Source organism: Meleagris gallopavo, chromosome 4 (genome assembly GCF_000146605.3).
Source record: "Meleagris gallopavo isolate NT-WF06-2002-E0010 breed Aviagen turkey brand Nicholas breeding stock chromosome 4, Turkey_5.1, whole genome shotgun sequence".
Classification (NCBI taxonomy): domain Eukaryota; kingdom Metazoa; phylum Chordata; class Aves; order Galliformes; family Phasianidae; genus Meleagris; species Meleagris gallopavo.
The window spans coordinates 64,485,426-64,498,612 of NC_015014.2; the positions used below are offsets into that span (position 1 = coordinate 64,485,426).

At 53.7% G+C, this 13,187-nt stretch overlaps 1 protein-coding gene across 1 annotated transcript; it reads right to left on the reverse strand.

Moving 5' to 3' along the window:
- Positions 1 to 2,424: 2,424 nt before the first annotated feature.
- On the reverse strand, positions 2,425 to 5,499 carry SPR (sepiapterin reductase). Its single transcript, XM_003206059.4, has 3 exons — positions 5,131 to 5,499; positions 4,087 to 4,377; positions 2,425 to 3,409 (listed from the first exon to the last, which is right to left on the reverse strand). Exons 1-3 carry the CDS (start codon positions 5,453 to 5,455, stop codon positions 3,219 to 3,221), a joined length of 807 nt encoding a protein of 268 aa, XP_003206107.1. The 5' UTR covers positions 5,456 to 5,499; the 3' UTR covers positions 2,425 to 3,218.
- Positions 5,500 to 13,187: the final 7,688 nt, after the last annotated feature.

Consider the following 13,187-nt stretch of genomic DNA (forward strand, 5'->3'; position numbering starts at 1 on the left):
CTGAGATTTGGGAGGTGGCAGAGCACGCTCCGTTTTTAATTTGGGAGGCTTTGGGAGGATTTAGCGGGCTTGCCCTCGCTGCCATCCCCGGCACCCGGTCACACGCACGGAAATAAAGGGTCGGTGGTGACTTTGGGTCCTTTCATAACCCAATTCTCTGTATTTCACCCCCATCATCAGGCACAAAGGAGGCAGTGTGTGCCGGTGTGGGAGGGGGCTGGGGATGTGGGCAGGTCACTGGGGCTGTCACCTCTGAATATCACAGAGGCACCCAGATGGGTCCTCGTGTCACTGCTCCTTCTGGAGTCTCGCTGGTGCATGCTTCCCTTTGTGTAAAATCATGGAATCATTCAGGTTGGAAAAGACCTCTAAGATCCCCAAGTCCAAACCCAACCCACCCCACCATGCCCACTGACCACGTCCCTCAGTGCCACATCTCCATGGTTCTGGGACACCTCCAGGAACACTGACCTCACCACTCCCTGGGCAGCTGTGCCAGTGCCTCACCACTCTTTGGGAGAAGAAATGTTTCCTAATATCCAACCTGACCCTCCCCTGGTGCAGCTTGAGGCCATCACCTTTCATCCTATCGCTGTTACCTGGGAGCAGGGGCTGACCCCCACCTCACTCCAACCTCCTTTCAGAGAGTTGTTCAGAACGATGAGGTCTCCTCTGAGCCCCCTCATCCCCAGTTCCCTCAGCTGCTCCCCATCATGGAATCACAGCATGGGTTGTGTTGGAAGGGACCTCAGTGCCCATCAAGCTCCAATCCCTGCTGTGTGCAGTGACACTTCCCATAGATCACACTGCTGGCTCATGTTGCCTTGGCTGTTGACCAAAACCTCCAGATCTTTTTCCTCCACACAGCTTTGCAGCCACTCTGCCCCAAGACTGTTGCATCTCATGGGGTTGGTGTGACATAAGAGCAGGACCTGGCACTTGGCCTTGTTGAACTTCATCCCATTTGGCCTCAGTCCATCGGTCAGCCTGTTCACATCCCTCTGCAGGGCCTTCCCACCTTCAAGCTTTTCCTTCCAACTTGGTGATCTGCAACCACACTGAGGGTGCACTCAGTGCCCTCATCCAGACCATCAGTATAGAAATGAAACGGGGTCAGACCCCAAGTCCCATTGAGGCCATCTCTGTGGCGTTCATATCCCCATGGTTCTGGAACATCTCCAAGGATGGTGACCCCTCCCCAGTCCCCGGGCATCTGTTCCAATGCCTGACCGTCCTTCGGGAGCAGGAATGTTTCCTAACACCCAACCTAAGCAGCCGGTGCTGGGGCTGTCCCTATTTCCCGGTCTCGGCACGCCCTCAGCTGGTCACAGAAAATGCTGGAAAGGAGAAAAAAGTATTTCCCACCGCTTCACTCGTGGGGCTCTCAGAATTCCAGCATAGGTTGGGCTGGAAGGGACCTCACAGCCCACCCCACGTGCAGGGATACCTCCCATGGACCAGATCCCCAAAGCCCATCCGCGGCCCTGAGCACCTCCAGGGATGGGGCACAACTCTGACCTCCCCTTCCCCCCTTCTGAGTGAAGAATTTCTTCCAAATACCCAACGTAACCCAACTCTTCCCCAATATAAAGCTGTTACCCGTTACCCCATGCAAGCTGTGCTTTCCTGGTTGCAGATCAGCTACACCAGGTCCAGCATTCTGCCATTCTGCCCCTGGGGAAGGGAGCTCAAGGTAAGATTTGTTTGTTGGTTGTGGATGCCCCATCCCTGCAGGCATTCAAGGCCAGGCTGGATGTGGCTCTGGGCAGCCTGGGCTGCTGGTTGGCGACCTGCACATAGCAGGGGGTTGGAACTGGATGAGCATTGTGGTTCTTTTCAACCCAGGCCATTCTATGACTATGATTTGGGACAATCAGTGGGAGACGTGGGCACTAAGGCTCTTGCAGCCTGCTATGGGCAAGTAAAGCCCTAAATAACTGCAAGGAGTGTTTGGGCTCAGAATGGGCGCCCTCACGGCATTCACTTTAAGGGACAAAATCAATGTGGCACACAGCAGGAGGGACTGAGAGCATAAAGGGCCTCAGGTAAATCCATAGTGCAGCTGGAAGGCTTAAATGGGGAGTGGGGTCACCCCATCCTGCTTTCAGCCCACAGGCATTGTATCCATGCCCAGCATCCATGCCTCAGGTGGGCACTGGCACAGAGGGTGCTTGGGCAGCCCAGCAGACCTGCTTGGGTTTAAACACTTGAATTTAGGCCAGCGTCCCAAATCCAGGCAGAAAAGCTGAAAACTTCTCATGGGTGAGAAGGCTTTGGTTGGAGAAATGTCTGATTTTAAGTGGCAGCCTGTGGTGCAGGTGCTCCAGGACACAGACCCACGTGGTGCCCTGTTGGATGGTGATGCTCCCTGCTCCCACCCTCTTGGAAATGTACCCATTTAGAACATGGAAGAGAAGACCAGACTGGAAACTAAAAGGAAACTTTTAATGACTGTAGATGAAGTTAGGCAGACAAAAACTGGGATAGAGGGCTGTGAGAGAGGGCAGCAGGAAGGTAGCTGTCATTGGGTTGGACACTTGGAGGGCACATGGGGTGCCAGCCTCACTCTTAGCACAGCTTTCTGGATGGGTACATCTGTGAGAACTCAATGGGAAAAACAAGGATAAAACCCCACAAATACCTGAAAGAACAGCCCAGGAGGGGCTCGGGCCCCAACTCCAGGCTTAGACTGAAATAGGAGCGCTGCACAAACCCAGGGCAGAGCTGTAACCCACGCAGGTTGTGCTGGTGGATGGCTCTGTGCTGCAGAGCCAAATGTGCACAGGCAGCTCCCTCTGCTGCTCAGCTCCTGCCTCTGAATGGGCAGAACAGGGAGCATGCATCCACACTCACTGGGACATGAAGGACTTCCATGCAGCAGTGCATTAACATGGTGCTTTCTGTCTTGTTCCCGTTCCACTGGGGAAGCCACCTCTGCTCCCCTATCCCTTTGCTTCTCCTGTATGCACAGGAGGGCTCAGCAGGGCCCAGGCAGGACAAGACCTTGGATAAGTGGTCCTCAGAGCATGGTTTTCTTTGCAGTCTGGCTCAGCTTGGCAGTGAGTCTCCCCACCCACCCCCACGAGGGCACATGGAGCATCCATAAGGCACCCAGAGATGTTCTCTTGAAGGCTGTGCAGCACCCAAACACCCACCAAACTGCAGGGAGCTGTGGGCACTACGGAGGGCAGAAAGCAGAGCATGGAGATGAGAGCAGCTCAGATGCTGTAAAAGTCCATGTGTGCACCCGAGGTGAAGGTATTCTCCTCCAGCAGCCTCAGCAGCTTCTGGGCCGACACAGAACAGTCTATCAGCTTCCCACTCTCATGCAGGCTCTGGAATTGCTGACGCATCTCAGCATCTCCAGTCTTCGTGCGAGCCAAGAGCTGCATGTCTGTGTCCAGGGGACCTGGGGGGAGAGCAGAAAAAGAAAGGATGTGAGCTGAAAGCAAGATCTGGTGCTCGGTCCTCCAGGTGCAGGAGGAAAATTTCTCTTCCATTAAAGCTCATAGCAATGAGGTGAGGTGATTGTCACTCTCCACTCTGCCACATGAGGTCTCATCTGCAGTGTTGTGTCCAGGTCTGGGGCCCCCAGTACAAGAAAGACAGGGAGCTGTTGGAGAGGGTCCAGAGGAGCCACAAAGATGAGCAGGGGGCTGGAGCACCTCCCTATGAAGACAGGCTGAGGGAGCTGGGCTTGTTCAGCCTGGAGAAGAGAAGGCTGCGGGGTGACCTCATTGCAGCCTTTCAGTACCTAAAGGGAGCCTACAAACAGGAGGGGAATCAACTCTTTGAAAGGGTAGATAACAGCAGGGCAAGGGGAAATGGTTTGAAGTTGAAGGAGAGATGATTTATGTTGGATGTGAGGGGGAAGTTCTTTCCAGAGAGAGTGGTGAGGTGCTGGAACAGCTGCCCTGAGAGGCTGTGGATGCACCTGGAAGGTGTTCAAGGCAGGGTTGGATGGGGAACCTGGTCTGGTATTAGGAATGGAAATTGGTGGCCCTGCACACAGCACGGGGTTGAAGCTGATGATCCTTGAGGTCCCTTCCAAGCCAAGCCATTCTGTGAATGCATCCCTTTCCTCACCTGGAGCATAGTTGAGCACACGGACGTCAGGCTCCTCCACTGCCAGCACACGGAACATCATATCCCGGGCAGCCTTCCCACTGCAGTACAGCGCCCAGCTGCGGAAGGGCTGCAGGGCGCAGAGAGATGAGATGTTCACCACTGTCCTGCTGCAGCCTGGCCGCATCCCAAAGGCCTGCAGGGCGCTGCTGGTGAGGCAGAGCGCCGAGGTGACGTTGAAGGCGAAGTATGTGTTGATCTCATTGGGGTCAGTGAGGTTGAGGAAGGATTTGGAGATGTCGCCCAGGGAGCCTAGAGAGGGTTGGAGGAATTCAGTGTGGGTTTGGGACACTCGTATCCCCAAACAATGCCACGATGCTAACAAACATAGAATCATCAAGGTTGGAAAAGGCTCCTAAGATCCCCAACTCCAACCCATGCCCACTGATAACATCCGCAAGTGCCACATCTCCATGGATCTCAAACACCTCCAGGGTTGATGACACCCATCACTCCCTGGGCAGCTGTGCCAGTGCCTGACTGCTCTTTTGGAGACCAAAACCTAACCTGATTTGACCCCCATCCAACCTGACCCTCCACAGGCACAACTTGAGGCCATCACCTCTCATCCTACCCATCCCTTTAGAAGCTTCCTTTAAGCACTGGAAGGCCACAGTGAGGTCGCTGGGAGCCATCTCTTCTCTGGGCTTTTGCCCCCCAGCCAGCACTGCTGCTCCGCCAAAGCAAACAGCTCCTGACCTTCAGCCCCAAGTGCAACGTCCTCAGGGATCACCACGCTCTCCTGCTTTTCCCTCTTCTTCTGAACCAAGCCAGTGGAAGACCTGAGGTCTGATTCCTGTAGCAGCATTACCTACTGGGTTGTCTGGCCTTATTTATAGCAACAATAGGCAAAGAAAAGGCAAAGCAGCCAGCAGACGCGAAACCTTGCCCATAAAGCAAGGCTACAAGCATTTCCAAAGGATTGTGCTCGGCAGTGCGGGGCTGCAGGACCCACAGGCACCAACTTCCCCCTCGCACCGCCCGGCCCCACAGCCCCGCTGTTACCGGCGTTGTTGATGAGCAGCAGGCGGCCGGGCGGCCCGCCAGGCAGCAGCTCCCGCACGGCTCCCACCGCCCTCCGCAACCCCTCCTCGGATCCCAGATCGGCGGCCACGCATTCCACCCGCAAACCGGGGCAGGAGTCCCGCAGCTCGGCCGCCAGTTGGGCCAGCGCTTCATCCGAGCGGGCTAACAACAACAGCAGCGAATCCGGGCCGAGCCTCGGGGCCAACAGCCGTGCCAGGCTGCGGCCGAAGCCCCTCGAGGCGCCCGTTAACACACACGAGGCCGCGGCCCAACGCCGCCGCTCCGCTCCCGGTTCCGCTTCCATCCCGGAGCGCGGATTGAGCGGCGTGGGAACGCGCTGCTTACGTCATCGGCTCCATTCATCCCTCCCCCGCGCGATGAATGGCCGCTCCGAGAGCGCCGCCTCTCATTGGCTGACGGCGCGCTGTGACGTAAGATGGGGGCGTGGCCAGAGTGGCGCGCCCGTCGCGCGTGTTAAGCGCGTTGTTCTGCGCTGCAGCTCGGAATGACGGTGGCTCTGCAGGCCTTCATGCTCTGCAGTCGCCGTTTTTAGCACCTAAAACCAAGACCAAGACTGCTTGGTTATTTGCAAGACTGATTATTATTATTATTTTATGCAGGACAGACTTGGATATAGAGTGGAAAGCTGCCGAGATGCTGCAGGGCTGCTCAGCATGGAGCGGGGGGGGCTCAAGGGATCCCATCGTGGCCATGAATCCCTGTAGGGAGGTGCAGAGGCACGGAGCCGGCTCTGCTCAGCGGTGCCCAGAGGCACTGGGCACAGCCGGGAGCCCAGGAGCTCCCCGTGCCCGTCAGCAGCTCTGCTGTGCTGGGTGAGTACCAGAACTCTGGCACTGGGACCAGAGAGATGTGGGGTCTCCTCCTTGGGGACCTTCAAAGGCCTCCAGAACCTGGGCCTGGGCACAGCTCTGTGTGTCCCTGCTGGGGCAGTGCTGGGCCAGAGGGACCCTGAGGGGCTCCAGCCTCAACCAGGTTGGGTGCTGTGATAAAGTGGCAGAAGTCAAAAGTGTTGTCGGATCCCAGAGATCTGACCCTGGTTTCCCAGCTCTTACATCTTAAGCACAGATGGGCCTGTGATGCTTGAGGAGGTAACGAAGCGGAGTTTCACTCTATGGAGCAGCTGCAGATGCTGCTGAAACCCTTATGTGTTCTAATAAAGCATTAAAATTCCATGGCATGGCAAAAGCCCAAGACTGATACTTGTTTTGCTAGAGCAAGCCTTAACACATTCGGTAAAATTAAGATGATCAGCAAAAAAATAAAGAGCAAATGTGTAGCTTCTTCAGAAGCAGCTTGTGGATGGCAGAACTTGCCTCTATGGCTGCCAGTTCCCCCATCCCATTCTGGCAGCCCCCATCTCCTCCTCTCACCATGCACCCCATCCTGCATGAGTCTGCTTGGTGCACCGTGGGGCCGGCTGGAAAGAGCCGTCAGAGAATCATTAAGGTTGGAAAAGACCTCTAAGATCATCAAGTCCAACTACCAAGCCATCACTGGTTATGTCCCCAAATGCCATCTTGCTGGAGTTTTCTCCCAGCTGATCGCTCCTCCCATCTGCTCCGTTAGCAAAGGGTGCAGAAGCAGGAGGGAAGGGTGTGGGAAGTTGGCAGGAGCTGCCTGTATTCATCTGCACTAAAAATAAGGACTCAGAAGAGAGGAAGGAAACTGGTGACCGAACCCGAGCTGGAACAGGAGGGCAGAGTTGCAGAGAAATTATAGATCCATGATGTCTGATCCTTTCCTTTGTGCTCCAGACTGGTGCCAAGGACAGTTTACAGCTGCAGGGCTTCCCGTAGCTCGGAGTGCAGTTGGGAAAAGCAACGCTAGGTGTCAGCGGCATTTAAAACAGGGAACGGCACGGGGCAGGGTGATAGAAGGGGGGTAAATGTGGCAGTGCCGCTTTTTGGTAGCTGCTGATCCGTCGTCACAAGCGTCCACATCGTCTGTCGTGTGAAATGACACCTATTGGGTCGATGGGGAGAAGCCACCTGAACTGCTTTGCTGTTGCAGCACGGATCCCGTTGGCATCGGGATATGGCATATGTGTGTCTGCAGTGCTTTGTGTGGCTTTGGAAGGGTGTGACAGAGTTTGGGGAAAGCAGGAAGGGCCCCGGGAGGGAATCCCACCCTGAGAACCACAGGGGCGGTGGGCAATAGGGGCACTGCCAGGGCTTGGAAAGGAAGCACGAAATTCCTCCAGCAAAGGGCTTTGAACAATAGCTCTCAGGAAGAGCCCAGGGTATTTCTGCTCGCCGTTACCACCCAAGAAGGGCAGGGCTTGAAGTCACACAAGGTGGCCCTGGGTGGCTGGCAGGGAGGGCTGCGGTTTCGCTCCTGAGCTCTGCTTCTTGTCCTGGTAGCCTTAAGGCCACCTCAAGCGTGGGATCTCGTGGTGTTCGGGCTGTGAGCTGAGAATATAGTGAGCGGGTGCCAGATTGCTCCCCGCAGCTGGACTGGCTCAGGGTAATGATAAAAGGGCAGCGTTCAGGGTGGAAATGTGTCCTCGTTGCTGGCTGGGAGGTACAGTCTGCCCGCTGCCCCCAGTGATGCTCTCTTGTGCTGTGGGTGAGCCACGTGGTGCTAACCACATCCTGACTGACATGGGGTGGGAATGTCCCATGCCTTGCTTATGCCTGGGGATGAATATGTTCGTCCTTCTGCTTCTAAACAGAGACAAAGAGAGGGGAACCAGCCCTCTCCTTCACCTCGCTGCATCCTGCCAGCATTTGCTCCCCATGTGCAGCCAAACCCAGAGCCAGCTCTGAGCCTCAGGTGGGCTCTGCCCTTGTGCTCTCCTGTCCAGATGAAGCCATGCCATAGAATCATAGAACTGATTACTGTTGGAAAAGACCCCTAGGATCACTGAGTCCAGTTGTCAACCCGCCCCTACCATGTCCATTCAGAGAATCATTAAGGTGGGAAAAGACCTCTAGGATCGAGTCCAACCCCAACCCATCCCCACCGTGCCCACTAAACCATGTCCCCAAGTGCCACATCTACATGGTTCTTGACCAAGAACTGTGTTGCACTGGTGGCTTAAGGCAGGTCTTAGGGAATCCCAATGCAGCTTACCAAAAGGTTTTCACCCAACCACTGCCACCAGAGATCTCTGTCTTTGAATCAGAAACTCGGGTTGAAAAGTTCTCCCCAACCTTTGAAGGCCAGAGCTCAGTTCAGACTCTACATCTGAAGTCCATCTGAACATTCTTTCAGTCCCTCTATTCTATTTATCTCCTGTATTCTAAAATAAAGGTGTAATAAAATGCATGAGAAAGCAGAAGCTGTTATTAGAAGCATCAAAACAACTCCCATGAAGGGGTCTGGGGAATGGCATGGTAATATCAGAGGATCTTATTTCAGTCTTGACAAGTCTTGATATGAAGCAGAACAGGATTTTAAGACATTGGTGGCTGGAAGGCTGGAATTTATCCTCTATAAGTGTGCTCTAGAGAACTGCATTACGTTGAGGATGCCAATAAAGGAGCAACAAACTGCAGGGCAGAAGCAGAGAGGGTCTGGGTGAGGGCACCTGCCTGAGGGAGAGCAGTCTGGGGGGGAACACTGCCCCAAAAAAACCATTTTTGGAGGTTTGCTCCCCAAAACCTGTCCAGCTGCTATTGTTTCTGTGGGTGACATCTGAGTGTGTGGGATGGTGATGGTCGGTGCCAAGAGAACTGCAGTGGGGTTCTGTAGGGGCAGGGAATGTAGCTGCTATCTGAGCTCTACAAGAAAATAAAGGAATATTGGCCCGAAGGGTGAGACAGCAGTGAGCAGCTGAATGAAATACAGGCAGCTCTCAGGGCTGTGGAGCTTTGCTCAGTGCTAAAGGTCAGTGTGGATGGAGGAAATGAGGCTGCTGCACACCCAGGGTAAACAGGACGGGCTGACCTGGAGCTGAGTCATGGGTTCACCCATGGTACAGTGTGGGATGGATGCATTCGTTCCTGCTGCTGGGGAATAAACCCTATGGAGACAGAGGAGCTGGGAGAAGGATGGGGGTGGGGAGAGCAGGGAGCTAACAGGGTGTGGGTGATTGCCAGGGACACACAGTGTAGGGGAAGGATGTGCCCACCGGGTTTATCTGAGCATCCAAGAGCAAAGGGGGGTGAGTCCATCTGGCTGTCCTTCCATCCCATTTGTAACCATGCTTTGCTCGTGGGTTGGGTCAGAAGACATGGGAAGGAAGACACGAGCAGCAGGGGTGGGGACAACAGCAAGGGCACAGAGATGCCAGGAGCTGTTGGAAACCGTGCAACAAAGGAATGGCACGAAAGGAAAAACCAGAGACCACCAAAGGATGCACAGTGAGAAAGAGATTGTTAGAGCTGACAATAAAGTAATCCTGACAGTGGTATCCATCTAGTGGAATGGTAGAATTACAGCTGAGCTCAGAGCTGGAAAAATGCTGATGGGAGGTGAGGAACTGAAACAGAGTTTTAAAGCTTCATAAGAGTCTGCCCCGTAAAGAAGTGGTGTTCCTACTGATATGGAACTTTGTTAGCTGGAAATTGAGGGAATGTAGAGCAGTTCCCATCAGCCAACGTGGTTTTTAGGGACATAGAATCTGTAGAGGTCTTTTCCAATCTGAATGAGTCTGTGATTCTATGATATTTATTTTAATTCAGTTTAAAACAAATGTCTTTTTAGACATTGTCACAGTGCCTCATGCTGTCTTCCCATGTTCCTCTGTGGATGTTCATGCTCAGTTTTATTACGGGATGTGCCTTGCTGGCTGAGCTACACCACTCTCCATGCTCTGGCATCCTCTTCTTGCCAAAGCTGAAAGTAGCATCCCTCTCTTTCTGCTGGTAGAGGGAGGTAAGAGAAAAGTCAGCATCACAATTTGGTGATTAATTCATTTCTAGATTCCCATTTCTGTGCTCAACCCCCCCCCCTATAGTACAGTCTGGTGGACAAAACAGTGTCTTCATAAGGGACTCATAAAATTATAGAATCATTAAAGTTGGAAAAGACCTCCAAGGTCCAACATCAGCCCATCACCATGTCATGCAGTGCTATATCTACCCATTTCTTGAAGACCAGACCCTTACTGGGAGCGTTATTTGTGATGCCACCATTACCCAACTAAGCATCAGGGTCAAACCTGGCTTCGATATCATTCCCCATTCTGTAACTCAAACCTCCAGCACCATTGCCAGCCTCCCACGCTCCGTCCTCTGGCTCTTAATCCTATTTCTGAAGCTCAGTGAAGACAATACAATATTTACCATTGATTTCGGGAACATTGGCTCAGATCCCTATTAATTGAGATGAAAACAGTAATCTTCTTAGCTGTAATCTAACAGCGATAGATGGGGGTTTTACACTGGAGCCAGGCAGGTATCACAGCAAGCAGCGCATGATGCGCCTCCTGCAGCCACAGGTAGCTCATCTCAGTGGTCTGGAGCTCAAAGACATTGAGTGCCAGCCCATCTCTTCTCTCTGTTTTGCCCTGGGGGGCTGCAGTTGGGAGCTGCATTGCTGGAGGCACCAGCCTTCTGCCAGCAAGAGGGAGAGCGCAAAATGCACAGCGCTCCGCTCCCGGCGGATGGCAAACCAGCCCTGGGGGAACGCTACACCAGTCTGCTAGGCTCAGAAACTGCCCTGCTATTTTATCTCCTTCCATGATATCACTGACACGTCTCTTTGCTTCTGGTCCTCCAAAGGCTTCCATCGGATCTCCATGGTGACTGCCATCGGAGCGCAGATTTCCTGGCGGGTGTTAACACATCCAAAGTGACATCCATCTGGTCCCGCACGGCACCGGGTTTGGCAGCCGTAGGCATGACATGCAGGAGCTGGTGAACTTCAGAGGAGATAATAAAGTTTTTGTCAGGCTTTCCTTGCCCCTCCTGTATCGTTATAGCCATGCACAGTACGCTGGGAGGTCACCGCCTCATTTAATCAAGTGATGGTGCAGAGATTCTGACCCCATTGGAGAGCCGCAGTGAGGGATGCTGGAGGTGTGCTCTTACAGCCAACTTCATTTATTTCCATCTCAGACAAAAGGAAGAGCAGAAATGCTTGGCAGCATGTTCTCTTTTCTGCTCTTCATCCCGTTCATCTCACAGACCATGGCATCTCCCAGTGCCTGGTGCAGTGATAAGGCAGCTGGGAACGGAGCTCTTCCAGCACAGTTTCCACAACACAGGATAATAATAATAATGATAACCAGTTGTTTCACAAGGAGAGATTAGCACTGGGGGCCACAGCAAGCTCTTGAGAAGACCTTGGCAGCCAGGGCTGTTTGTGGAAGCTGGCAGTGCTGTCCTTGAGTGCAGACACCTCTGGGGTTGTGTCAGTTCTGACAGTGGCAGAGGAAAGGCTGCAATGAAACACGTGATATCACTGCAGTGGGGCTGTGTGCTCTCAAGGGGTCATGGCATATGGTCACTGCTATGGGGTTTCATCCTCCTGTGGGATGAAATGCGTTTGTGACCCCCATTGCCATGGGGTCATTGCCTTGGGCCTGTGTCCCCTCAAGGGGGAATGTCTCTACTATGGGGTTGTGACTCCTCTTAGAGGGATATCATGACCAAGGGGCTGGGATCTCTCATGGGGGACGAGGTGGGGGCACCCACATGGCTCTGTTTCCCCTTAAGGGGGAAGAGCACTGCCATGGGGTTGCGATCTCTCGTGGATGGATATTAGGGTTGTGACCCCTGAGGAGGACTACAGAAAGTCATTGCCGTGGGGCTGTGTCCTCTCATGGCAGGATGCTATGGCCAAGGGGTTGTGACCTCTCATGGCAGATGGCGTGGGGTTGCTGAGATGGGGCTGTGTGCTTTCACGGGGACGAGGCAGAGGGTTGCTGCCATGGGGCTGTGTCCCCTCGTGAAAGATGACAGAAGATAACTGCCATGGGACAGTGTCTCCTCATGAGGACATGACATGAGGTCACTGCCCTGGGGCTGCATCCCCTTATGTGGATGTGGTGTGAGGTCAATGCCACTGGGACACACTATGAGGGTCACTTCCATGGGATCACGTTATGAGGTCATGGGGCCATGGGGTTGTGCCCCCTCATGGGAACAGATTATGAAAGTCACTACCATGGGGATCACGTTATTATGTCACTTCCATGGGGCTGCGTCTCCTCATGGGGACACGTTGTGAGATCATCGCTATGGGGTCGTGTTATGATGTCACTGCCTTGGGGCTATGTCCCTTCGTGGGGACACATTAGGAAGGTCACTGCCATGGGGACACATTAGGAAGGTCATTGCCGTGGGGCTCTGCCCACTTATGGGGTCATATTGAGAGATCACTGCCATGGGGACATGTTATGAGGCCAGTGCTGTGGGGACACATTGTGAGGTCAATGCCATGGAGCTGTGTCCCTTCAGGGGGATACATTATAAGGTCACTACCATGGGAACACATTCTGAGATCACTGCCATGGACACACGTTATGATGACACTTCTATGGGGCTGTGTCCCCTCACAGGGACACATTGTGAGGTTACTGCTTTGGGGACACATTGTGAGTTCACTGCTTTGGGGCTGTGTCCCTTCATGAGGACACATTGTGAGGTTACTGCCATGGGGACACATTGTGAGGTTACTGCTTTGGGGCTGTGTCCCCTCATGGGGACATGTTATGAGGTCACTGCCATGGGGACACATTGTGAGGTCACTGCCACGGGGACACATTATGATGACACTTCTATGGGGCTGTGTCCTTTCATGGAGACACATTGTGAGGTTATTGGCATGGGGACACACTGTGAGGTCACTGCTTTGGGGCTGTGTCCCTTCTTGGGGACATGTTATGAGATCACCGCCATGGGGACACATTATAGGGTAATTGCCATGCGGCTGTGTCCCCTCACAGGGACACATTATGAGGTCACTGCTTTGGGGGCTGTGTCCCTTCATGGGGACACATTATAAGATCTCTGCACTGGGGGCACATTATGAGGTCACTGCCATGGGGACACGTTATGACGTCACTGCCATGGTGGACACACTGTGAGGTGCTGCTATGACGCAGCCCCGTGTTGCCGCCATTCAGG

Excerpts from the sequence above, each read along its gene's own strand:
- SPR (XM_003206059.4), bottom strand. The coding sequence starts at position 5,455 with ATGGAAGCGGAACCGGGAGCGGAGCGGCGGCGTTGGGCCGCGGCCTCG. Across the intron at positions 4,378-5,130 it reads GCTGCTCATCAACAACGCCG|GCTCCCTGGGCGACATCTCC; the intron begins GTAACAGCGGGG and ends AACCCTCTCTAG. Across the intron at positions 3,410-4,086 it reads TGTGCTCAACTATGCTCCAG|GTCCCCTGGACACAGACATG; the intron begins GTGAGGAAAGGG and ends CTCTCCCCCCAG.